The sequence below is a fragment of the Pelobates fuscus genome, chromosome 11, assembly GCF_036172605.1.
Source record: "Pelobates fuscus isolate aPelFus1 chromosome 11, aPelFus1.pri, whole genome shotgun sequence".
In the NCBI taxonomy this organism is placed as follows: domain Eukaryota; kingdom Metazoa; phylum Chordata; class Amphibia; order Anura; family Pelobatidae; genus Pelobates; species Pelobates fuscus.
This window is the reverse complement of record NC_086327.1, coordinates 71471772-71499192: the sequence shown is the minus strand read 5'-3', so window position 1 is coordinate 71499192 and position 27421 is coordinate 71471772. Positions and strand designations below refer to the sequence as shown.

The 27421-nt window shown below is 42.4% G+C and overlaps 1 protein-coding gene and 1 pseudogene across 1 annotated transcript in view; one reads left to right on the top strand and one right to left on the bottom strand.

Moving 5' to 3' along the window:
• The window catches only part of REXO2 (RNA exonuclease 2), a 139295-nt gene that overhangs the window by 94343 nt on the left and 17531 nt on the right, over positions 1-27421 (bottom strand). The window contains 2 exon segments of the mRNA XM_063437082.1: positions 7504-7581; positions 7670-7753. Of these exon segments, the coding sequence (XP_063293152.1) occupies positions 7504-7581; positions 7670-7753 (162 nt within the window).
• LOC134577807 (AP-1 complex subunit mu-1-like) lies at positions 218-2629 on the top strand (annotated as a pseudogene).

Sequence of the window (27421 nt, the reverse complement as noted above, 5' to 3'; positions counted from 1 at the left end):
TAGAGCGACCCCTCCCACCACTCCCTCTCATAACTTACTATTATCACTACATTACCTCTGGTGGGCCCTCTTTATTACAGGCCTACCCGTATGATGGTTTTGGCACACCACTACCAACCTCCCCCTCTTCTCTATTTTCATATACAAATTAAGTTCCGACCACAAATGAAGATATATTATGTGATGTTTAATTGCATAAATCAGAGATGCCGCAGAGTAGCGGGGATGGTGGCGCCGTGGTGCTGAGGGGAGAGGACGAGTCTTGCGATTGGTGGAGGAGACCTGCAGGCTGAACCGGGCGCCTACCGGGAAGATGTCGGCCAGCGCCGTGTACGTTTTGGACCTGAAAGGGAAGGTTCTTATTTGCCGTAACTACCAAGGAGATGTCGATATGTCAGAGGTAGAGCACTTCATGCCAATCTTAATGGAGAAAGAGGAAGAAGGGGCACTATCACCCATCCTTGCCCATGGAGGAGTCCGTTTCATGTGGAACTTCTCGGTCTTCTTGGTCTTCTCTTTTCTTTACAAAGTGGTCCAGGTATTTTCTGAATACTTTAAAGAGCTAGAAGAAGAAAGCATCCGTGATAATTTTGTCATCATATATGAATTGTTAGATGAATTAATGGATTTTGGCTATCCTCAAACAACAGACAGCAAAATCTTGCAAGAGTACATCACTCAAGAAGGGCACAAATTAGAAACTGGTGCCCCTCGTCCACCTGCTACAGTCACCAATGCTGTATCCTGGAGATCAGAGGGAATCAAATATAGGAAGAATGAAGTCTTCTTGGATGTGATAGAATCTGTTAACCTATTGGTCAGTGCTAATGGCAATGTATTGCGAAGCGAGATAATTGGATCCATCAAATGAGAGTGTTTCTCTCAGGAATGCCTGAACTCAGACTTGGATTAAATGATAAAGTTCTTTTTGGAAACAAAGGACGTGGGAAAAGCAAGTCAGTGGAGCTGGAAGATGTCAAGTTCCACCAATGTGTACGCCTTTCTAGATTTGATGGATCCTGATTGAGAGTTTGAGCTCATGTCTTATTGTTTGAACACACATGTAAAGCCTCTCATCTGGATTGAATCTGTAATAGAAAAACATTCCCACAGTTGCATAGAGTATATTATCAAGGCTAAAAGTAATTTCAAACGCAGATCCACAGCCAACAATGTCGAGATTCACATTCCTGTGCCAAATGATGCAGACTCCCCAAAGTTTAAAACCACTGTGGGAAGTGTAAAATGGGTTCCTGAGAATAGTGAAATAGTGTGGTCTATAAAGTCATTCCCGGGTGGAAAAGAATATCTAATGAGGGCTCATTTTGGGCTTCCAAGTGTAGAGGCAGAGGATAAAGAAGGCAAGCCTCCAATCAGTGTGAAATTTGAGATTCCCTACTTTACTACCTCTGAGATCCAGGTTCGTTACTTGAAAATAATTGAAAAGAGTGGCTATCAAGCTTTGCCATGGGTGCGCTACATAACCCAAAATGGAGACTATCGACTTCGAACCCAGTAAGAAGAATCCCTCTGTCTTTGGTTACAGCTTTGATATAATTAGTTGATACACCTGGTTATTGTACTTTGCAGTGAAACTGAGGAATTGTTCTGAAGACAAGGCAGTACATGGAAAATATTGTTGTATACACAAATCTGGATGAAGATTAGGTGCATAAATAAAAAAATGTGACAGTAGCACCGATGTAAAACGCATGTTTCTAATTTTGAAGAGCTTTTTTGGAAATGTGTTTCTGTCTATGGTCAATTATACAATTTATTTAATGTGCAAGAGGGTATACCCTATATTCTAGCAAACTGTTTGTTATCCATTCTCTCTACATACCTTAACTTCCTTAGCACCTGGAAGCAAATCTGAGCTCTCTGGAGCAATTAGCCTGAATGAAGCAATGAAGGAGGACCAATATTCTTTGAAGCCTACATAAGTAATGACCTCAACAAAGTAAACCCTTACTCTATTTTATTTTTTGTACGTATGGTGGCTTTTGGCTTTTTTTTTTCCCTTTGCAAATATGCTTTATATTTAACCAGGTCAGTGTTAATATTTTTTAGGCAATCTCAAATTAAAAGTTTTGTTAAATAGTCTATTGGTAGCTTAAGACAAAATAAAATGCCAGACAAGCTATTGTGGTGTTGATGGCAAAGATTCTTATGGGGTGAATCTTTTCCAGCCACTTGCAAGTTGGGTGGTCTGGTATTTTAACATCCCATCTATTAAAGGTCTAAATACAGTTTAATTCAAGGCTTGCCAAGCTTAGTTGTGTGATGGCAATTCAAATTGTTCTTTGACCTACAGTCATGCCATAAAGCTTCCTATGTTGTCTGTTACATCTTAAAAGATTTGTGCTCATTTTGGAGGACACCAATGTATCCCACAATTTGTTTCTGTGTATGTCCAAAAAAAAAATACATTGTTTTTTCTATAAATATTTGGAAAAACTATCTGCTGTTTGCAGGTCCACTTTATATATAAATCATATCTATGAACTGTGGTAGTGAAAAGCCTTTCTCTAATTTCATTGTAATATTTAACTATTTCAGTGTAAATGATTTGGGTGGACACAGTGCCGAATCATTAATAGTCTACAACTATATGTTAGCGGCTTAGCTATGTAAACTTTTTAGCATATAGTATATATCACATTGCTAATGTTAAAAGTGAAAGATGGATCTTACTCATCAAGTTAAATTTGTCTTCAGATTCAAAACATATGATTAATACTGTGATAAATATGAAGCAATCAATTTGGTTGATTTGCCTTGATAAGTATTTCAGAGTAGCATCTGTGTTTTTTGTTAGTAATCTGCATTTTGAAAATGTTACATGTTCTGTTACATTTGTAAAAAAAAGTCTCTCTCTAGCACAAGGGTTCCCCAACAATTCTATTTTCAATATAGAATTATGAGAACTGTCTGTTGTTGCAAACACAGCAGAATTTGAAACTTTAATATATCGTTAATCCTTAATTAGGTGCCAAATTATGTCACTTGATCGGCCTCCAGGTACCCTCTTTCTACTTCTATAACAGTTTGATGGCCAATAATTCTAAAAGTATATTTTGCCAAAGTCTGGTTCAGTAAAATAAACTTTCTTGGCTCTTAATATTGTGTAAGCAAAATGGATTTTTTGGGAACTTCAAATAAAATTTGTGCCAGCACATTCTGTATCCTATGTAGCTAGCGTTTTTCTTTTAATTTGCCTTACATCACTGATTTTACATGTGAACAACTGTTATTGTACCCCAGGCACAGAATTTTTCATTAACACAATAGCAGTGATCAGAAAGTGAATAGATACGGTCACCTAATATGTACAATTGTCACATGCGCATCAACATTTCTTAAATATAAAATAAAGGAAAGCATTTCATATGAAAAAAAAAAAAAATAGATGCCGCATACTTACATAGTTACAGTTTTTTTATATAAGTTTTGTTGTATGGAAAAAAAAAAACTTCTAATAAAGATAAATAAAGATAATAGTATTTAGGTAGGACACGTTTTCCACCGAATAGATGAACATTCTTATTTGAATTCTTTATTTTTGACGTGCATGGTTTAACAAGGAGATATACGCTGCCACAACAGCAGACATAATCACAGCAATATCACAAGTTCAGATGTATGTGGCATTGAGGTGGAAGCACATTTTTAAACAATTTTTTTAACCTATGTAAACGTAGTTAGATTATCTAGTGTTATATGGCATACGAGCATCAGCATTAGTAAATACACGATTAAAAACATTATAATGGTTATAAGCGGTAGGACAAAAGGCATAATAACATGTTACTAAGCAAGATACGTTGGTTGCGTTAATCCGATTGTGCATTTGTAGGTAAATTATAAGTGTAACGTGTGTATAAGAGCAGGTTTAAGTAATGCAAACGCGTACGGTGCGTGGTAAGCACGATAAAGGTATGATGCTTAGGGAGACATGGGCTATGACCTATGACATGACAGGCAGCGGCAGGTCCAAACTAATCAGTGTCATAGCGTGTTGGGTTTGCCTAGTTTTAACCTTAAGGGGGGAATTAAGTAGGACATGAACGAAGAATGTTAAGCAACAGGCTTAATCAGTTATCCCTTTGTTATCAGAGGCTTAACAGTATACATTATACAATGATTGTGTGGTTCCCGTAGGTTTGCTTGTGTAGGGGTGAAGTGAGTGAGACGGGTATGTACCTCTCGATAGTGTAAGTGTGGTGACTAGTTGTTTGCCGGCTGCTGGTTACAACCTCGTCTGTAATAAGGGCTAATTAACAAAACTTAGCAGGTGGGTGATGCACCGTCTGGTGTTTTTATCTGGGTGCAGCTGTGTCAAAACAGTGTATCATATAGGAGTGTCAGCTCTGTCATTTGTCGGCACTGCTACCTCATTGTGTCGTCAGTGGTCGTGTAGTCGTTCGGTATATCTGGGGGCGGTTTACTTCAACGAGCAGGGTTTGGCCCCGGAGTCGTGGCGAGGGATGGGGCTTATGACAGTCCGAGTCAGGGGTTGCTGTGGCATCTCTGCCCGTCCAAGCCCATCTAGGCGGTAGCGGTCCGTGAAGGCGGAATTGCGTGCATGGGGTTACCTGGGGGTCTGTCGTGCCTCTCTATCGTTAAGTAGTAATTGTCTGTCGGGGAGCACGGGGTGGTGATGTAGTAGGCAGAAGGTTTCCCCTGTGTCATATGCGGGGGGCAAAGGATGAAACCATGGGGCCTATCAAGGTGTGCCAAAGCCTCAGTGATGGGTGGGGATGGGGTTACCGGGAGAACAATAATAATGTGTAGGGCTGTCAACTGTCCGAAGAAGTCATGTCTGTGAGCGTCCCCAGGTGAAGTCTAGTAATGGGAGCATGGTTAGGCGGGGGGCCCAGTATCTGAATCACTAGTGTACGATAGACTTCAGATGCCAGAGTGGGCAGGTCCCGGCTGAGATGCGTAACTAGCATCTAGGGGCGACAAGCAGAGCTACTCTTGGTTGGGAGTAATTAACCTCTAGTATACCTTGTGGTGTCAATGAGGACTAGTGCTATTTTGTGCGCCAGTGAATAGTAAGAGCTACCTCCGTTAGATCGGTATGACAGGAGAAATGTCCAGCAATCAGGGGTTAAGAGATCTCCTACGTACATGTAGGCACATTGTGGTACATGTTAAATTAAATATATTTGTCCATCGTCCATTTGTTTATTAGTATTTGTATGCTGGAATACCCTGCGGCAAGCCCCGAGGTCGTCGCATTACCGTCCCTTGTGCTTTTCAGGTAGTGAGTGCCACGTAGGGTTCGGGTGTGTGGCCTGTCGGTACAAACGGGATGGATCTCGCCGGGTCCCATGAGTGTGAAGGAGACGTGTCACTCCCTCGTTCTGTCTGTGCGAGGGCGTCTGGTTGTAGGCCCAGTGCCTGTAAAAGCGGTGTTGCGTCGCTCAGCTCTCGGATCTGATGAGTGTCCGTCCCCTGATGTACGGTGAGTATGTGGGTCATTTGCCATCGGTACTTGAGGTCTCTCTGCTGGAGTAGCGTGGTCAGCGGCTGGAGGGAACGTCTCCAGGCTAGGGTGCCTCTTGAGAGATCGGGGAAGAAGGTTAAAGTCATCCCTTCGAAATGGAACGGTGTCTTTCCCCTCAAGGCATTCTGGACTGTTGTCTTGTCTAGTCGAGTGTGGAAGGTAAGTATGACGTCTCGTGTGGCCCCGGTCGGCGCCCTTGGCGGTTTGGGGATTCGGAATACGTTGGCAGGGGGAATCTTGCTGGCCCGCGCTGGCGGTAAGATATTTGCCAGGAGGCGTGCAACAGCTTGGGCTAGGTCTGCTTCGGGGATCCCGTCCGAGATCCCTCTTATCTTCATGTTACCGCGCCGCCCAGCATCCTCCTGCTCTGCCATGCGGTGTTCGAGGAGTCTCTGTTGTCGCTGGATGTCTTGGACAGTTAGTCTGAGTTCCCCAATGTCTTGGTTAGTGGTTCGGGCTGTATGTTCCAGCGTATTGAGGCGGGTCGTTATTCCCTTGAGGTCTCCCCTCAATGCAGAGATGTCGTTGTGCAGATCCTTGTGGTGGTCCGCCAGTAGCCGCGTGAGGGCCGCTATCGTCACCGGAGCGGTGTCTGGGTCCAGGGTAGACTGCTGTGTTGGTCTCCCCGACTTGGGTGCCAGAAGATACTCCTCTCCAGAGAGGTCATACGAAAAATCGGAGCATCCGCCATGTCGGTCCCGCTTGCCCCGCGGGCCTGTCCCCACATATCGCCAATCGTGAGTCTCGGGGAGTGTTTCTCGGTCGTCATTTTCTTGTTTTTTCGCCCCATGTCGCTTATAGGGGGTATATTACGTCTTTATGATGATTTGGGGTTACCCAGCCTGGGTTTTCCTCATTTTTTTCCCGTTTTACAAGCGGAGCTGTTAGGCCTTGCGACTGCTCGCCTCGGTGGTCAGGCTCCGCCCCCCTAGATGAACATTCTTCACCCATATGAACTTAATACATGAAAGGAGAATGGGCACAAAAGACAGATCTCAGGACTACCTAATTTGTAGCCCTGATTATTGTGCAAAAATGGGAATATTTAAGTTTCTTGATGTTATTCTGAAATGTTTTGTGCTGCTATTTTGTGTCTTAATATTGTAGCATGTTTTTGCACACTACTCCATTGTGGTTTAAATTTATTCTGAAACTTGACTAAGTTTCAGTTAAACCTCCAGTTGGTAAAAAATTGGGTTCAGATTTTAACTTCTGGGCTTCCACAACCTTGTGATCAATGCTCATAACGTGTTCCAAATTCTTTGTTTTACATCTTCAAATTATCTCCACAAACATAAATGGACATTGTCCTGCTGCCTCTTACCACTCCCACTCTTCACATTATATACGGGTGCATGGATACCATTTTTTTGGTTTCAATTTCACTTTGATTTTTTTGCATTCCTGTCCTGTATGGACAAGGAAGGAAATTAAGGCACATTACAAGCACCATAACCACTACAGGCCACTGTAGTGGTTAACCCCTTAAGGACACATGACATGTGTGACATGTCATGATTCCCTTTTATTCCAGAAGTTTGGTCCATAAGGGGTTAAGGTACCATGTGTGCCCTGAAGCCATCCCAAGTACATAGCCATACATCGTTGTGTTAGTACACGTTGACAGCTTACCTGGGTTCCCCAAGTACTCCTCACCTGGGCTTATCCTGTAGGAGAAACCAGTTTTTTTTCCCATATAGAATAAAGCATCCTATCCATTACGGTGCACAATGGCTGAGAGCACTAAGTTGACACGCTCAGCCAAGGAGAATGTCCCTGCTTACATCTATAGAGCAAACTGGATTTTCCTGTAGTAGGAAATCAAAAGCAGGAGGGGTGACGTAAGTTTTCAAACTATACTAAAACAATTTGATTACTTACAGTGGGACCGTGCCATGGCACTCCTGGTACCATAACTACTATAGCAGGTTATAGTAGTTGCACTGTGTGGAGTATTTATTCAACTTACTACTGGTTTATCACATCCTTACCTTTCCATGATGTTCTTTACACCAGTCAGACATGCCATTCAGTAATTCATCTGGCTGATGGATTATCAAATTTGGGCCCTTACAAAAAAAAAAAAAAAAAACACTAAGTTGGTTAATTAAAAATGTGCCAAATATGCAATTAAAACTGTAAAGACAAAGTACTTACTTCACAGAGAATGTTCAGATCAGAATCTGTTATCAGACATGCCATCTCAATGATTTGATCCACCTCAATGTCTAGACCAGTCATCTAGAACAAAGGGTAATTTGATCAATTAGTTTCTGTTCAGTATTACAGGACACCAATTATAGTAACTAATTAAAGGATCAGGTCGCAATACAAAATATTCCATACAACTAGCTCTTTACTTTGAAATCGCAACAAAAGGGCATTGTAATTATTATAATTAAAACAATCTCTCCATAATACTCTAAAGTTTATACAGTGCATTACATAAGCATTTACCCCCTTGGAAAGTTCTATGTTTTGTACTGTTGGATGTAAAATGCAACTAAGTATACCTTTCTTCTAAACAAACCTACTCATGGACTGTAAGATTTGATGAAGGCAGTAGATAGACAACAATATTCAAGCCTTTCTACAGATTTTCAATCAGACTGAGGTCTGGCCCATTTTTAAGACATTCAAGGTATGGTTTTAAATTCAGTGTAATTTCACTTTATAGTCATCCAATTGAAAATAGATTTTTCACCCAGTCTCACATTTTTCCCCACACTAATTCTTATAGAATTAAAGATTATACTAGCTTTAGTGTACCAATAATCTTAATTTTAGTAATGACAGGAGGCATATCTTGCATATCTTTCTTTACTGAAAACTCCAGCAGCATAGAAACAGTAACAACCAATCAGAGAAAAGATATGGTGCCCATAAAAGGCCCTGTCTATGACATCACTTCCTCTTTCTTTGAAGCGAAACAATAAATAGCAATAATAAACATAATCATATTACGTCAACAGTTCCACAACATATTAGAATAATCAACTCCAGTAGTTCCGTGATGTAGAGTTATGGAAGGTGAGTCTTTGTCTTGATGAGAAGACGTTCACGCTGTAAGAAAAAGAAAAAGGTGAAAGGACTCTGGCGTGGTAACTTATCCGCATACAATAAACATGAAGAATCTGATATACCAATGGATACTAGAAAGAGTAACATATCAATTATTAATTCTAAAGCAATGACATTTAAGAATCTATAAACACAACATAATTCAAAGTACATGTCTAATTATTCAACCTATACAAGTCTCTCAAGCCACATATCTAAGTAGCAAACATACAACCATAACGTACTTACCTTCCTGAACATAAAGGGTAAATTCAGTTCAACACGAGAAAACATGGGAGGGATCCTATAGGGTGGGAAATATTCGCCTCCTGTCATTACTAAAATTAAGATTATTAGTACACTAAAGTTAGTATAATCTTTAATTTTACCACATGACAGGAGGCTTCATATTTGCATTTTTAAAGCTTAGAATTGACCAGTGTGAAGGAAGTATGAGATGTTTGCAGAAATAGAGCGTTCTAAACGTACCCTCTCGCGCTCAAATCGCGCATCGTATAATGTTGGTTAGGGAAGCGTCGGCCGAAAAGGACTTGTGGGGCCACCGCTCCCTTGACCGAGTGGGCTCCGAAACAAGGTTCGATGCTCGCTAGATGCAATAGCCCGCGGCTCCATCTGGCCAGTGCAGCGGTAGGCACCTCTCCATGAGGTTCCACGTAAGAAGTCAGGAGTAGACCCGTCGCATGAATACGAAGGGGAATGATTTCGGTATACCCCATTAGCGTTCCGACCACACCTAGTTTGGTGTCTGACACAAAGTATGGGTATGACACCGAAGATGAACCGGACTTAGTTCGTCTCGCTATGGTAAAGGTAATCCCGTCTGGTGTGATAGAGGAAACCATCCATATCGAAAGCCCTAACGTCCGTCACCCGTCTAAATAAGACGAAGCATAAAAAGCGGGCTAGTTTGGCTGAAAGTTGTTTCCGTGACAAACAAGGATTGTCCTGCTATTCCCCCAGGGAATAACAACACCACATCCACCTGCCAGAGGTGTGAATACTTGGGTGCCGGGTCTCGATAATTCGGCACCCCGTATCAGTCGACAAACCAGTGGGTCTTGACCTACTGGTCCGCCCTGTACCGGAACGTGCGCCACCGATATGGCGGATCCGATCAAGTTGAGGGATCGATATGACCACCCCAACGAGACCAGGTGTGACAGATAGTTAAGGATCGGTGGGGCAGGTGCGGTAAAGGGATCGGAATCCCTTTCCACCCAACAAACACTCCAGGCCGGACAGGCAGAAATATAGCATTTCCTGGTGCCGGGGGCCTGAGTCCCATCAGAGTTCGTTAGTTGATGCAATAGGTCGTGGACATTTCAGGAGGCCCTGAAATCGTTCAGTCCACTAGTGCCAGTCGTCCTTCCATGACAAAGAAGTGGGCTTCCCCTTGAGGTCCCGTCAAAAATAGAGGGAAGGTAGGGAGTGGTAGAGGGTCCTCGCGAGACGTCCCCAGGTCGATCCGGGAACCACGGTTGGCATTGTCCGAGGAGTGTCAGGAGCGATATCCTGTGTGTGCGCGTGTGTATCGAAAGAACCCTTGCCATTGTGGAGAGCGGTTGGGTCCGTTTGAATGGGTTCATCCACCACTACGCATCCGGAGGAAGAGTTAATGATCGATTTGCCGATCCAAGTTTGCAAGTGAAGTAGTCACCATCGAAATTCCGTCCTCACTTCTGCCGACAGTGGGATCCAGTGGTCGCATGAGTGACCGGCGTGTATGTATCTAGCCAGCAGTCGTTGCATGGCCCCGAAGTGTAGTGGGCCAGGGGATATCGATTGTATGGAGGAGGAGAGGAGGAGAGGAATCCCACAATCCGGTGAATATTCTGAGAGGAATCGTATCCAACCTTAGAGCGTGTCCGACATCCAACCGTATAGGGGTGATCTTGTCGGGGACCGACGCGGAACGTAGTTCTCCAAGCCGATGTCGAAACCGAGGAACTGACCCGACACAGATGGGGGAGCGATTTGTCTGCGTACTACCAAACAAACCCGTGGAGTCCAGAACGTGAACGTCAAATTTGACTGCAAACGTAGTCTGGATTCGCAAGGGGTCAGCAAGTCTTCCAGGTACACGAGACATCGCACGTCCAAATTCGCGGATGTGAGCCCTCACCGGCTTCAGTAGCTTTGTGGGTACCACAGCGTCGTAAACTGCTGTGTTAGTCCTCATCACTGGGATCGGAGGAAAACTAGATAGTTTAGGGTAGCGGATATTGACAAGTATGTGTCCTCGGGGTCCCGATGTGTAAACCAGTCGCTATCGTTCAGGAGGTCTAGTAGAAGGTTTATTTTCTCTATCCTGAAGCGTTTGCATACCACATAGGAGTTCCCTTGATGATAGGTTGACTCACTAGTAGATGAAGCGGTTGGTGGATCGGTTCCGCTACCGACCAGTCCTCCCAAAAAAGACACCTTTCCCCAAAGGGGTGTGGGGGATTTGCTTCAGGGAGGTGTGGGCTCAAGTTAGTGTGGTGGGTGAGTTCCCACCGTCAAATAGTAGGTCTTGTGCTTCTGGGCCGAATACTAGTCGATCTTACGTTCCACTTCCTCAGATGGCGAGTTGTCTTCGTGTGTGTGATCTATTATGTCCAACGTGCGTGGTGGATAGTAGTCTTCTTTGTCGGAAGATTGTGGTGGACAGGGTCGCGGATTCCCGGTGTTCCGTCTACTTGGACATGAAGGCTCGTGGGTCTGGGATTCGAACCCACGCCTCCAGAGAGACTGGAGTCTAAATCCAGCGCCTTAGGCCGCCAGGCCACGCTACATTGCTGCTGAGGTCTCCAGCAGTTTGGGGCAGAGCTCCTAACAAGAAAAACCTACTCCATTGAGGCCGCTACTGCGACGTTTATCAATGCCTAGAAGTCCTAGGGGATCTAGAGTGTTCCCCATGACCCGTTCTCATCCTGTTGGGAGATAGTAGTCAGTGGGAGTAGTGTTTGAGGGTCAGCCCGTAGGGGTGCTAGACTCCTGGTAGCACTGGGGGTCACCCAGGTAAAGCGGCTTGAATTGCCTGCATCAGATTGTCTGAACGTATGAAATACTCGTGTCAAGTGTAGAGGAGTCACCTCCATTAGTTTAATCCGGCTATTGGAAGCTGTGGCGTAGGCGCGATTGACCGGTAGTGCTGGTCTGGTTAGCCGGGTGCACCATAAATAGAAACAACACAGGTGTAGGCGCTCTCTAGAATGTATGGATGAACGGCAGCAGTAAACCAGCAGGACTTCCCAATACCTGCTATTAACCAGAAAGTGCAAAAAACAAAGTGGTAAACCGCGCCACAAGATAAAAAAATAGTTCAAACAAAATTGTACATACATACATACAAGTAGTCCCAGTATTGAGGTAGTAAATATAAACCTTAAAGGATAAAAATAGAAACAATAGTGCAATATGCCAATGTATAAAAATACAATAGTGCAATAATATAAAGAACCAGTAGAAGGACCAACTCACACTTTTCAGAGCTGCTAAGAGCTCTGCTGATTAGCGCCTGGACGGTATAATCCCCGTCTAAGGATATGGTGGTAGTATCTGGTATCCAAGGCTCCACAGACGTGTATAAAATAGAAACACAAAGAAAATCCAATAGTGTATTATGTATAAATATTGGGATAGAAAACAAGGGGTAAATACCCTACTTACAATTTCCAGAGCACTAAACTTGCTCTGGTGGTGAGTGCTTGTGGTGGTATAATCCCCACCAAGGGATATAAGCAGGATCCAAGGTGCACAGGAATGAGAGGTAGATCAAAAGCTGGAAACAAACTGCAACTTTATTGTAAAATAAAATAAAATAAAAAACCTTTGTATATAAAATCTCCAGTAAAAATACAAGGTCCAAAATTCAAAGTCCAGACTTCTTGATCCACTTTACGAGTTTCGCCCAAATAGGGGCTTCTTCAGAAGTGTAGATAATGGGGAATGACAGTTCCGTCCTTATATAGGGCATTTGTCTTCTAATCCCAGTGTGTGCACTCTTCCTGCTTCCGGCCGGTCGCGTGCGCCAACCGGAAGTGACGTCACGCAACCTGCAGGGGCTGATGGGACGTGTAGTCCTAATGTTGTTACTAATTCCGGTAGTCGCGTGCGTCGCCCGGAAATGACGTCACGCGACTAGCGGTGCAATGTGGGGGGAGTAGTTTTAACACTACCCTTTACAGCATCCTAAAACAAAGGAGAAATAAAGAATAATTATATATACATAATGACTGTGGAGAGCTGTCCAATCTTAGTGTATTTACATGACAGCCTATATAGTAAAGATTATAAGTTAAACATATAGTAATCAGGGTTTTATGAATGAACAAATTCTTAAAGGGCCAGTATATATGGCCATAGAGGTATACGCCAAGAGCTATACAGAGTGAAAAAAACACCAATCTCATTAGAAAATATATGTGCAAGAGGAATTGCTGATTACTATATGTTTAAGTGTATACCTCTATGGCCATATATACTGGCCCTTTAAGAATTTGTTCATTCATAAAACCCTGATTACAATAAGGAATATTACGATTCCACATTGAAAATAAAAAGGACCATAGAGAGAACTGAAATAGAGACCAAAAGAATAAAAATAAATAAATACAATAGAGACAAATATGATTACTCACATAATCAGATACGTACGTATAATAAAAGGACGTATAATTCAAGAAAGGGTTGGAATTCGAATACACAGAAAACTCCAATGGAAACGAATCATAATAGGAATAGGACATATAACCAGAGATCACAACGAATGTACAACCAAGACTTTACCCACAAAGAGAACACCCAACAGAGACGTAGAAATATATCACCAAATAGAGATCACTCTTTAAATAGATCCTCACCCTACAAAGATCGCACTTCTAGAGTCATGACAAAACACTACTCACAAAAGAAAACACACAGGCACTTTTCACCTAACAGGTATAGAACTGACTCAAACAATGAAAGATACACAAACAAACAAAGATACAACTATGAAATGAAAAAGATTGACACTTCCACAAAAGATCATATCCAAAATGATACACAACTAAGAGAGAGAACAAATAAGTTCACACAGAATAACAGAATGGACACAATTCATCACAAAGAAAGTTTAGATAAAAGAGAGAGATTCTATACACATAAAAACACAGAAGAACCGTTGATAGTCAGGCCAAAAATTCATAGGACCACACAAGGCCATAGATCCCCTAGGGAGATAAGAACCAGAACTAATCAACACTCTTGGGAAAGAGAGGGAAGGAGGACTCGTGATATTAGAAACAGCCCTCCAGAAGATATTCTAACACAGAACAGGTACCATACACTTTCCTTTTCCGAACATCTCAACGAGATATCTTTTTTAGAGATTCCGTCGAATCGGGAAAGAAAATACGAACACATCAGTCCACTAAGGGGCCACAAAAGGAGTTTAGAGGAAGGCGGTCAGGACGAAGAAAACAAAAAAGGAAGAATAGAGCGATGTTAGAGAAAGAAATAAGCGAAAATGAAAATAAGGGGATTTTTAACCTATCAGGAAAACCACTAACAAACATCCAGTTAAAAATACTGAATAAAGGACTTAAATATGCCCCAACAAAAACATTTAACCCTTTCTTGGCCTACATAGACGTCAACAAATTCGTACGTAATGCTACTTTAAAGAGATTCTATATGGGTAAAGGTAATACTACAAAAAATAAAATTCTAGAGAGTAAGGAAAACCACACCTATGTAAATAGTTTTCTCAAAAACAAGTCTAAATTTTACCCATCGTATTGCAAATCTAGTGCAATAGATATGTTTGAAAAAAAGGTAACTAGAAGCATAAGAGAACTAAATGATAAGAATAAAGGTGACAAGTATAACTTTACAAAAAAAATAGAGAGAGGGCTTGAAAGAACTACAGAAGGATGAAACAATAGTTATTAAACCGGCCGATAAAGGGGGGGTCTAGTGGTTTTATCAGCAGAAATGTATGAGGAGGAAGCATTCAGACAACTAAATGACAACAATACATATACAAAACTATCAAAAAACCCTACCCCGGAAGTTAAAACTTTATTAGAAGATTTCCTCAATCGAGGAAAAGAGAAAAATATACTAAGTGTTGATGAATATAATTACTTGAATAAAAAATTTCCAAAGATTCCAGTCATATATTTTTTGCCAAAAATCCACAAAAGTGTTGAAAAACCACCTGGCAGACCCATTGTCTCCGGTATAGACTCTGTTCTCTCTACCGTATCTGAATACATTGACATAATGTTACAGCCATACGTCAAATTGAGTCAATCATACTTAAAGGATACTATACACCTTCTTGAAAAATTGGAAAATATAGATTGGAATGAGGAATATATGCTAATTACCTGCGATGTGCAATCACTTTACACTATCATTCAACATAATAAAGGATGTAGAGCTGTAAGAAAAATCTTAGAGAGATATGATAATATGAAATTAGAGCAAATAGATTTTATCATTGAGGGAATTAATCTAATTCTCAATAATAACTATTTTTGGTTTAAGGACTCTTTCTATAAACAGAAAAACGGTACATCGATGGGGACCAGGTTCGCACCCAGCTATGCCAACCTCTTTATGACAGAATGGGAAGAAAGAATGGTATGGAATGGACATGGCTGGGTGGGTGGGGAACCTGGTTGCCTATTTTCGCTATATTGATGACCTCCTCTTCATATGGAAAGGCCCCCCTTCTACCGCTCATTTATTTTTAGAATTTTTAAATGAAAATGAGGATGGTATTATTTTAAAAGCAGATTTTAGTCAAACCAATGTTACCTTTTTAGACCTTGATATCTATATTAAAGACAATAGTATCCACACAAAAACTCATTTTAAAGAAGTACATGTTAATAATTTTATTAAAACAGATAGTTGTCATTATAAAAGCTGGCTCCAGAGTGTCCCTAAAAGCCAATTACTTAGACTCAAAAGGAACTGCTCAGAATGTAATATCTTTGAGACTCAAGCTAATGAGATGAAAGAGAAATTTATTGAGAAAGGGTATAATAAAGGAGTAATCGAAGATACCATAAAAGAAATATCAAGTATGGACAGGAATTCTTTAATCAAAAAGAATGACCAAAGCAAAAAATACGGAAAAGAATTCATGTTACCGATAGTCTTAGACTACAATAATAAAAATAAACAATTAAAGAAAATAATAAAAAAGAATTGGCATCTACTAAAAGAAGATAGAATATTAGGGAAAATTATTCCAGAACAACCGAGAATAGTATTCAGAGGGGCCCCTAATTTAAAAATGCAACTCACAAAGAATTACACCAAAAGAGAAAATTCCAATGCTCTGAATAGCTTTTTAAGTAATAAGAAAGGATTTTTTAGATGCAATTGCTGTGTAGCCTGTAAAAAAACCCCAAAAACTAACAAACATACTATGGATTTTAAATCAAATAATACTAACAAAAAGTACGAGATCAAAGACACTATCACATGTATGAGTAAGAATGTCATCTATTTATTAGAGTGTCCATGTGGTCTACAATACGTAGGAAGGACTATAAGACCTCTAAAAACGAGAATTGGGGAGCATTGTAGGAATATAGAAAAGGGCTTCAAAAATCATCTTGTATCTTCTCACTTTGCACTCCACAATAATGACCCACGCCTACTTAAATTTATTGGCATCACAAAAGTATCCCAACATTGGAGAGGTGGTGATATGGTTAATAAATTGGGTAAAAAAGAGATGGAGTGGGTGTACTTTTTAGATACACTACAACCTAACGGACTCAATGCTGAATTTGATCTTTTTAATTTTTTATAATTTTAAAACATATTTTAATACTTTATATATATATATATATTTTTATATATATATATATATATATATATATATATATATCTTTTTATATATATATATATATATATATTTTATTCCTCAACTTTTAATGATAAAAACAACACCTCTTATGTTGCCACTATATAAAATTCCTCTTGCACATATATTTTCTAATGAGATTGGTGTTTTTTCACTCTGTATAGCTCTTAGCGTATACCTCTAAGGCCATATATACTGGCCCTTTAAGAATTTGTTATACATTTATAAAACCCTGATTACTATATGTTTAAGTGTATACCTCTATGGCCATATATACTGGCCCTTTAAGAATTTGTTATACATCTATAAAACCCTGATTACTATATGTTTAAGTGTATACCTCTATGGCCATATATACTGGCCCTTTAAGAATTTGTTCATTCATAAAACCCTGATTACTATATGTTTAACTTATAATCTTTACTATATAGGCTGTCATGTAAATACACTAAGATTGGACAGCTCTCCACAGTCATTATGTATATATAATTATTCTTTATTTCTCCTTTGTTTGAGGATGCTGTAAAGGGTAGTGTTAAAACTACTCCCCCCACATTGCACCGCTAGTCGCGTGACGTCATTTCCGGGCGACGCACGCGACTACCGGAATTAGTAACAACATTAGGACTACACGTCCCATCAGCCCCTGCAGGTTGCGTGACGTCACTTCCGGTTGGCGCACGCGACCGGCCGGAAGCAGGAAGAGTGCACACACTGGGATTAGAAGACAAATGCCCTATATAAGGACGGAACTGTCATTCCCCATTATCTACACTTCTGAAGAAGCCCCTATTTGGGCGAAACTCGTAAAGTGGATCAAGAAGTCTGGACTTTGAATTTTGGACCTTGTATTTTTACTGGAGATTTTATATACAAAGGTTTTTTATTTTATTTTATTTTACAATAAAGTTGCAGTTTGTTTCCAGCTTTTGATCTACCTCTCATTCCTGTGCACCTTGGATCCTGCTTATATCCCTTGGTGGGGATTATACCACCACAAGCACTCACCACCAGAGCAAGTTTAGTGCTCTGGAAATTGTAAGTAGGGTATTTACCCCTTGTTTTCTATCCCAATATTTATACATAATACACTATTGGATTTTCTTTGTGTTTCTATTTTATACACGTCTGTGGAGCCTTGGATACCAGATACTACCACCATATCCTTAGACGGGGATTATACCGTCCAGGCGCTAATCAGCAGAGCTCTTAGCAGCTCTGAAAAGTGTGAGTTGGTCCTTCTACTGGTTCTTTATATTATTGCACTATTGTATTTTTATACATTGGCATATTGCACTATTGTTTCTATTTTTATCCTTTAAGGTTTATATTTACTACCTCAATACTGGGACTACTTGTATGTATGTACAATTTTGTTTGAACTATTTTTTTATCTTGTGGCGCGGTTTACCACTTTGTTTTTTGCACTTTCGGGTGCACCATAAATGCACGCCAGAGCTGTAAGCACGGATGTAACTATACAGGCTTATTATAGAAGCGCGTGGGACCTGTCTCCATAAGGTCTGCAGTCGCAGGGCCCACGTGTATACGACTGGGGTCATCCCAGGTGGTGTGCCATGGTAACCCAGAGGACACCCACATTATAGTTGTTGTTGGCACCTTACAAGTATTGCATGCATGTCTGGGAGTCACCCCAGGTGGTGTGCCATGAAAATTTGCTCAGAGGATACCCACGTTCAATATGTACGCCAGGTACAGTAAATGTACAGCTATGTATCCCTGTGAAGGGTACCCCGCAATACACTCAGTACACTCATGATCCTGCCTGCAAATCGTATCCAGCAAGGTGGTACCGTTGCTTTAATGTAAAACTGCCAGGCAGTGTTTGAGCATCCATATATGTATGCAGTAATCAGTGATAAAGTTGAGGCGTAGGACTTTGTGCACTCTATCGGGGTTCACCCCGGGTGGCGTGCCGTGGTAATCCAGAGGACACCCACATCAACGTAAAGGTCTATGAGTGACCTTGCATGCATATCTGGGGGGTCACCCCAGGTGGTGTGCCATGAAAAATACCCAGAGGGCACCCACATCAACGTAAAGGTCTATGAGTGACCTTGCATGCATATCTGGGGGGTCACCCCAGGTGGTGTGCCATGAAAAATACCCAGAGGACACCCACATCAACGTAATGGTCTATGAATGACCTTGCATGCATATCTGGGGGGTCACCCCAGGTGGTGTGCCATGAAAAAATACCCAGAGGACACCCACATAGATTTGCACCATCAGGTACAGTAATATAATATGACCCTTTGTAGGGTACAATAATATAATATAATATGCCCTTTGTAGGGTACAATAATATAATATAATATGCCCTTTGTAGGGTACAGTAATACAAAATGCCCTTTGTGGGGTACAGTGATATAGTTGATCTTACATAGAAACATAGAAACATAGAATGTGACGGCAGATAAGAACCATTCGGCCCATCTAGTCTGCCCAGTTTTCTAAATACTTTCATTAGTCCCTGGCCTTATCTTATAGTTAGGATAGCCTTATGCCTATCCCACACATGCTTAAATTCCTTTACTGTGTTAACCTCTACCACTTCAGCTGGAAGGCTATTCCATGCATCCACTACCCTCTCAGTAAAGTAATACTTCCTGATATTATTTTTAAACCTTTGTCCCTCTAATTTAAGACCATGTCCTCTTGTTGTGGTAGTTTTTCTTCTTTAAATATAGTCTCCTCCTTTACTGTGTTGATTCCCTTTATGTATTTAAATGTTTCTATCATATTCCCCCTGTCTCGTCTTTCCTCCAAGCTATACATGTTAAGATCCTTTAACCTTTCCTGGTAAGTTTTATCCTGCAATCCATGAACCAGTTTAGTAGCCCTTCTTTGAACTCTCTCTAAGGCAGTGATGGCGAACCTTTTTGAGCCCGAGTGCCCAAACCGCAGTACAGGCCAACTTTTTTTTCCTTAAAGTGCCAACACGGCAATTAAACCTCAATACTGAGGTTTACGTTTAGAAAAAACAACTCGTACTGTTGTCCGAACTAATTAACAACTTTTGTTTTAAAAGAACACAACAGCAGAGAGTTCAATAATACAAATTTTAAATAATGATATAAATAGATCAAATTAAGCTTATATTTATTAGTATCTCCAACAAATGCAATACATACACACAGTCTGCTGAATATACACGCACAAGACTGCTGAATACAGAGACTGCTGAATACACATACAGACAGTCTGCTGAATACACATACAGACAGACTGCTGAGTACACACACGCAGACTGCTGAGTACACACACGCAGACTGCTGAATACATACACAGACTGCTGAATACATACACAGACTGCTGAATACATACACAGACTGCTGAATACATACACAGACTGCTGAATACATACACAGACTGCTGAATACATACACAGACTGCTGAATACATACAGACTGCTGAATACATACAGTCCGCTGAATACATACAGTCCGCTGAATACACACACATACAGTCCGCTGAATACACACACATACAGTCCGCTGAATACACACACATACAGTCCGCTGAATACACACACATACAGTCCGCTGAATACACACACATACAGTCCGCTGAATACACACACATACAGTCCGCTGAATACACACACATACAGTCCGCTGAGTACACACACACAGACTGCTGAATACACACACACACACACTGCTGAATACACACACACTGCTGAATACACACACACTGCTGAATACACACACACTGCTGAATACACACACACACCTGAATACACACACACACAGACTATTGAGTACACACACACAGACTGCTGAATACACACACACACAGACTGCTGAATACACACACAGACTGCTGAATACACACACAGACTGCTGAATACACACACAGACTGCTGAATACACACACACAGACTGCTGAATACACACACAGACTGCTGAATACACACACACACACACACTGCTGAATACACACACACACTGCTGAATACACACACACACTGCTGAATACACACACACAGACTGCTGAATACACACACACACACACAGACTGCTGAATACACGCACACACACACAGACTGCTGAATACACGCACACACACACAGACTGCTGAATACACGCACACACACACAGACTGCTGAATACACGCACACACACACAGACTGCTGAATACACACACACACACACACACTGCTGAATACACACACAGACTGCTGAATACACACACACACACACACTGCTGAATACACACACAGACTGCTGAATACACGCACACACACACAGACTGCTGAATACACGCACACACACACACACAGACTGCTGAATACACGCACACACACACAGACTGCTGAATACACGCACACACACACAGACTGCTGAATACACGCACACACACACAGACTGCTAAATACACGCACACACACACAGACTGCTGAATACACGCACACACACACAGACACACAGACTGCTGAATACACGCACACACACAGACACACAGACTGCTGAATACACGCACACACACAGACACACAGACTGCTGAATACACGCATACACGCACACACACAGACTGCTGAATACACACACATACTGCATTGAGGGGTGTAGTTTAAGGGGCATTGAGGGGTGCTGTGTGTGTGCGGGGTGCTGTGTGTGTCTGAGGGTTTCTGTGTGTGCTGTGTGTGTGTGTGAGGGGTGCTGTGTGTGTGTGTGTGTGTGTGTGTGTGTGAGGGGTGCTGTGTGTGTGTGGGGGGGGGGGGGGTGCTGTGTGTGTGTGTGAGGGGTGCTGTGTGTGTGTGTGTGTGTGTGTGTGTGTGAGGGGTGCTGTGTGTGTGTGTGTGTGTGTGAGGGGTGCTGTGTGTGTGTGGGGGGGGGGTGCTGTGTGTGTGTGTGAGGGGTGCTGTGTGTGTGTGTGTGTGAGGGGTGCTGTGTGTGTGTGTGTGTGAGAGAGGGGTGCTGTGTGTGTGTGTGTGTGTGTGTGTGTGGGGTGCTGTGTGTGTGTGTGTGTGTGTGTGTGTGGGGTGCTGTGTGTGTGTGTGTGTGAGGGGTGCTGTGTGTGTGTGTGTGTGAGGGGTGCTGTGTGTGTGTGTGTGTGAGGGGTGCTGTGTGTGTGTGTGTGTGTGTGTGGGGTGCTGTGTGTGTGTGTGTGAGGGGTGCTGTGTGTGTGTGTGTGTGTGTGTGTGTGTGTGAGGGGTGCTGTGTGTGTGTGTGTGTGTGTGTGAGGGGTGCTGTGTGTGTGTGTGTGTGTGTGAGGGGTGCTGTGTGTGTGTGTGTGGGGGGGGGGGGGTGCTGTGTGTGTGTGTGTGAGGGGTGCTGTGTGTGTGTGTGTGTGTGAGGGGTGCTGTGTGTGTGTGTGTATGTATGAGGGGTGATGTGTGTGTGTGTGTGAGGGGTGTGTATGAGGGGTGGTGTGTGTGTGTGTGTGAGAGGGGTGGTGTGTGTGTGGGGGCACAGCTGCTGTGCAGGGGTAGGGGTGCTGTGCTGTGGGGAGTAGGGGTGCTGTGTGTGTTGTGGGGGTGCTATGTGCGGGGTAGGGCTGCTGTGTGTGGGGGGTAGGGGTGCTGTGTATGGGAGGTAGGGGTGGGGAGCGATGCTGGGTGTAGGGGAGGGGAGGGAAGCTGTGTGTGGGGGAGGGGTGGGATGATGGGTGTGGGGAGGGATGCTGGGGGATAGGGGTGCTGCTGAGGGGTGCTGTGTGGGGGGCAGGGGTGCTGTGGGGGGCAGGGGTGCTGTGTGGGGGGCAGGGGTGCTGTGTGGGGGGCAGGGGTGCTGTGTGGGGGGCAGGGGTACTGTGTGGGGGGGTAGGGGTACTGTGTGGGGGGGTAGGGGTACTGTGGGGGGGTAGGGGTACTGTGGGGGGGGTAGGGGTACTGTGTGGGGGGTAGGGGTACTGTGTGGGGGGGTAGGGGTACTGTGGGGGGGTAGGGGTACTGTGTGGGGGGTAGGGGTACTGTGTGGGGGGGTAGGGGTGCTGTGTGGGGGGTAGGGGTACTGTGTGTGGGGGGGTAGGGGTACTGTGTGGGGGGGGTAGGGGTACTCTGGGGGGTAGGGGTGCTGTATGGGGGGGTAGGGGTACTGTGTGTGTGGGGGGTAGGGGTACTCTGTGGGGGGGTAGGGGTGCTGTATGGGGGGGTATTTAAGTAATAAAATTAAAAAAAAGTATATTAAATTAGTCCGTCCCCCCTTCCTCCTTCTTACCTCTAATAAAGGAAGGGGGGTCCGGTGGTGGCAAGCAGTCTTCCGGGTCAGGAGGCAGGGAGAGGGATCTTTGCAGCAGCTCCCCTGTCCTCCCGCGCGATGCTGTGTGGAGCGTTGCCATGGTAACGCGCGGCAACGCTCCACACAGCTTGCTCGCGGGAGGACAGGGGAGTTACTGCAAAGATCCCTCCCCGCCTCCCGACCCGGAAGCAGAGTAGGCACCTGCCGTTTCGGGCAGGCAGGCGCCTACTCTGCATTATTGGCGAACCTATGGCCGCGTGCCCACAGAAAGGGCCCGGCGTGCCACCTGTGGCACGCGTGCCATAGGTTCGCCATCACTGCTCTAAGGTATCAATATCCTTCTGAAGATAGGGTCTCCAGTACTGTGTACAGTACTCCAAGTGAGGTCTCACCAGTGTTCTGTACAATGGCATGAGCACTTCCCTCTTTCTACTGCTAATACCTGTCCCTATACAACCAAGAATTCTGCTAGCATTTCCTGCTGCTCTATTACATTGTCTGCCTACCTTTAAGTCATCAGAAATAATCACCCCTAAATCCCTTCCCTCAGATGTTGAGGTTAGGACTCTATCAAATATTTTGTACTCTACCCTTGGGCTTTTACGTCCAAGATGCATTATCTTGCACTTATCCACATTAAATGTCAGTTGCCACAACTCTGACCATTTTTCTAGTTTACCTAAATCATTTTCCATTTGGCTTATCCCTCCTGGAACATCAACCCTGTTACATATCTTAGTATCATCCGCAAAAAGACACACCTTACCATCAAGACCTTCTGCAATATCACTAATAAAAATATTAAAGAGAATGGGTCCAAGTACAGATCCCTGAGGTACCCCACTGGTGACAAGCCCAAGCTTCGAATATACTCCATTGACTACAACCCTCTGTTGCCTGTCACTCAGCCACTGCCTTACCCATTCAACAATATTGGAATCCAAACTCAAAGATTGTAGTTTATTGATAAGCCTTCTATGTGCAACAGTGTCAAAAGCCTTACTGAAATCTAGGTAAGCAATGTCTACTGCACCACCCTGATCTATAATTTTAGTTACCCAATCAAAAAAATCAATAAGATTAGTTTGGCATGATCTCCCTGAAGTAAACCCATGTTGTCTCTGGTCTTGAAATCCATGTGTTTTTAGATGTTCAACAATCCTATCCTTTAACATGGTTTCCATCACTTTCCCCACTACTGAAGTAAGGCTTACTGGCCTATAGTTGCCCGACTCCTCCCTATTACCTTTCTTGTGAATGGGCACAACATTCGCTAACTTCCAATCTTCTGGGACTACTCCTGTTATCAATGATTGGTTAAATAAATCTGTTAATGGTTTTGCTAGTACACCACTAAGCTCTTTTAATAGCTTTGGGTGTATTCCATCAGGTCCCATTGACTTATTTGTCTTTACTTTTGATAGTTGAAATAGAACCTCTTCCTCTGTAAACTCACGTGTAATAAATGACTCATTTATCCTTTTCTTAACTGAGGTCCCTTTCCTTCATTTTCATCTGTAAATACCGAACAAAAATATTCATTGAGGCAGTCAGCTAGACCTTTATCCTCATCTACATACCTTCCTTCTTTTGTTTTTAATCTAACTAATACTTGTTTTACTTTTCTTTTCTCATTTATGTATCTAAAAAAAGTTTTGTCCCCCTTTTTTACTGACTGTGCTATTTTCTCTTCTGTGTGGGATTTGGAAGCTCTTATAACTTGCTTAGCCTCTTTCTGCCTAATCTTGTAGGTCATTCTGTCTTCCTCACTCTGGGTTTTTTTATAATTACTAAATGCTAACTTTTAGTTTTTTACTATTTTGGCCACATCTGCGGAGTACCACAGTGGTTTCTTGAATTTTTTGCTTTTACTGACAAGCCTAATGCAATTTTCTGTTGCCTTCAGTAGTGCAACTTTTAAATAATCCCATTTCTTTTGGACTCCATATAAATTGCTCCAGTCTGATAATGACTCCTTTACACATATTCTAATTTTAGAAAAGTCTGTTTTTCTAAAGTCTAAAACTTTTGTTTTTGTGTGGTGTGACTCAGTCACTGTTCTTATATTAAACCACACTGACTGATGATCACTGGATCCTAAACTTTCACCTACAGTAATATCTGATACCAAATCTCCATTTGTTAACACTAAATCTAGTATGGCCTCTTTACGAGTTGGCTCCTCAACGACTTGTTTTAGAGACAATCCCAGTAGGGAATTTAGAATATGTGTTCTCCTGGCACAAGTAGCTATTTTTGTTTTCCAATTCACATCAGGAAGATTAAAGTCACCCATGATGATAACTCCCCCCTTCATTGTCATTTTAGCTATTTCTTCAACTAGTAGATTATCTAACTCTTCAATTTGTCCTGGGGGCCTATAAATCACACCTACACGAGTTACTGTGTGATTACCAAATTCTAACGTAACCCAAACGGACTCTATGTTCGCCTCATTAACCTTTATTAGGCTAGATTTTATGCTATCCTTTACATACAGGGCCACCCCTCCCCCTTTCTTGCCTTCCCTGTCTTTTCTATATAAAGAGTACCCTGGTATTGCTATGTCCCAGTCATTTTTCTCATTATACCATGTCTCAGTAACAGCGACTAAATCTACATTATCAGTTGCCATTATTGTTATAGGTACATAGGTTTTGTATAACAACTGCGATATTGTATGGCTTCACAATAATACATAGATTGCGTGCTCAACATATAATCATCCATTGTAAGGCACCATGAGAGATATATCCATGAGAATAAATAATTATAACTTTATCCATAAATGAAAGTGCCCAGAGAGGGGAAACCCTGAAGGGCTTAATCCAGATGCAGGGCGCGGTGATCGGGTGATTCCTGTAGGGTATAGTAATATAGTATAACCCTGTGCAGGGTGTAGTAATATAGAATGACCCTGAGTGATGTACAAAGACATAAAGATCCTGGGGTATAGGAAAAACATTGTGTCTCCTTTAATGCCTGCATGTAAATATTTGTTTGGCAGACACTGTTGGCAGGCACTGTGGCAAAAAATCGCAACAGGGAAACGTTAAGGAATATCAGCACACGATCCTCTAGCCAGTGTTGAACTCTTGCTGTACAGGGCAGTTGAACTCATTGAGGAAAAAAATCGCATAGTAATAGTATAGTAATACCAGATCCCCTGAGGGGAGGTGTAATGTGTTAAATGTCCCTGCAGGGATCCTTTAAATAGTATGTGTACAACAATACACTTCACAGCCTTCATAAAACATAAATAGTGCATGCTTTACATCCTTCACATAGATTCTGAATAGAAAAAAGGGTCCTTAGATGGCTTGTGGAAGGATATTTATATATTGGTATATATATATATATATATATATATATATATATATATATATATATATATATATATATGATATTGGTATACAACTGCAAGTGAGTGAGAAATTAGGGCAGAAAAGAATGCCTTAAGAGCAATCCTTTATGTGCGTTGCGGCGGTCGGGTGATTTCCGAACTGCCGTGTGTGAGGTAGGGCGGCCGTCGCGGATCTCGCGAGGTGCGAGATCCAAGATGGCCGCCGGCTGCGTGTGTAAGAAGCGAGCGGGCTGGAAGAAAAAACGCGGCAAACAGCAAAATTAACCCCGGCTACCCCCCACCCGGCCCCCTGTATGTAGAGAGAGCAGGTCCGCGCGGCGAGTGCGGCACGGACAGCCGTGACGCCCGCGGACCGCCGAACGGAGACAAAATATAAATACACTTAAACAATAAATCTGACAAATTCGATGAAAAACAGGGGACTGGATATAGGAAAGGAAAGGGACAGGTTATAGGTAGTCAAGGTGAGAATAAAGAACAATAGTATTATGGAAAAATTGATAAGACAGGTATATAGCTAGAGAGGTAATGATTACTCTGACCTGTTGATGGCGGGAGCAGCAAAGAAAGAGGAAGTGATGTCATAGACAGGGCCTTTTATGGGTACCATATCTTTTCTCTGATTGGTTGTTATTGTTTCTATGCTGCTGGAGTTTTCAGTAAAGAAAGATATGCAAATATGAAGCCTCCTGTCATGTGGTAAAATTCACTGTGCCTCCTATATGAGGGTTGTTTAACTTTAAATGGGATTCAGATTTTTTTTTCCCACTGCAATGACATTAACAGGATTATCATTTTTACACAGAAGGCTTCTTTTATCGCTCTAGCTCATTGGGATATACTGTTGGTTGTGTTTCTCAGTAATGCCCTCCTTATCCAGTCATTGGGTTTTGGTTTCTATACGTAAAGTAACAATAACTTTAACTCCAACCACCACGGTCTGAAGTGGTAGGAATCTAGATGTGCTGCATTTCTGCTTGAAACGCTGCAGATTAAGAAATATTTGCACTTGTGTGCTAGGGCTTAGTTCCACCCCCAACATATGTGAATTTGGCATCTCAGAGCTCTGTTTTGGACTTCCAGATGTGAATTCTGTGCAAAAATCACATCTATCATCAGCAAGCACTGAATGCTGGCAACATCACATCTGCAAGGGGAAGATCGCTTTTTCCTTTGTGTCTCTCTCTGTGCATTCCCTCCTACCTCCCTGCATTACTTACATCAGGGCTTGCCAAATTTGTTTGGAATCTAGGAGCCAGCTAAAAAAGTTAGGAGCCAGTCATTTTCAACGAGTAAATGCAATTCTGAAAGGGACACTATAGTCACCAGAACCACTGTCTATAGTCCGTTTCTGTAGGCTTTTCAGTGTAAACACTGCTTTTTCTGCAAAAAGGCAGTGTTTACAT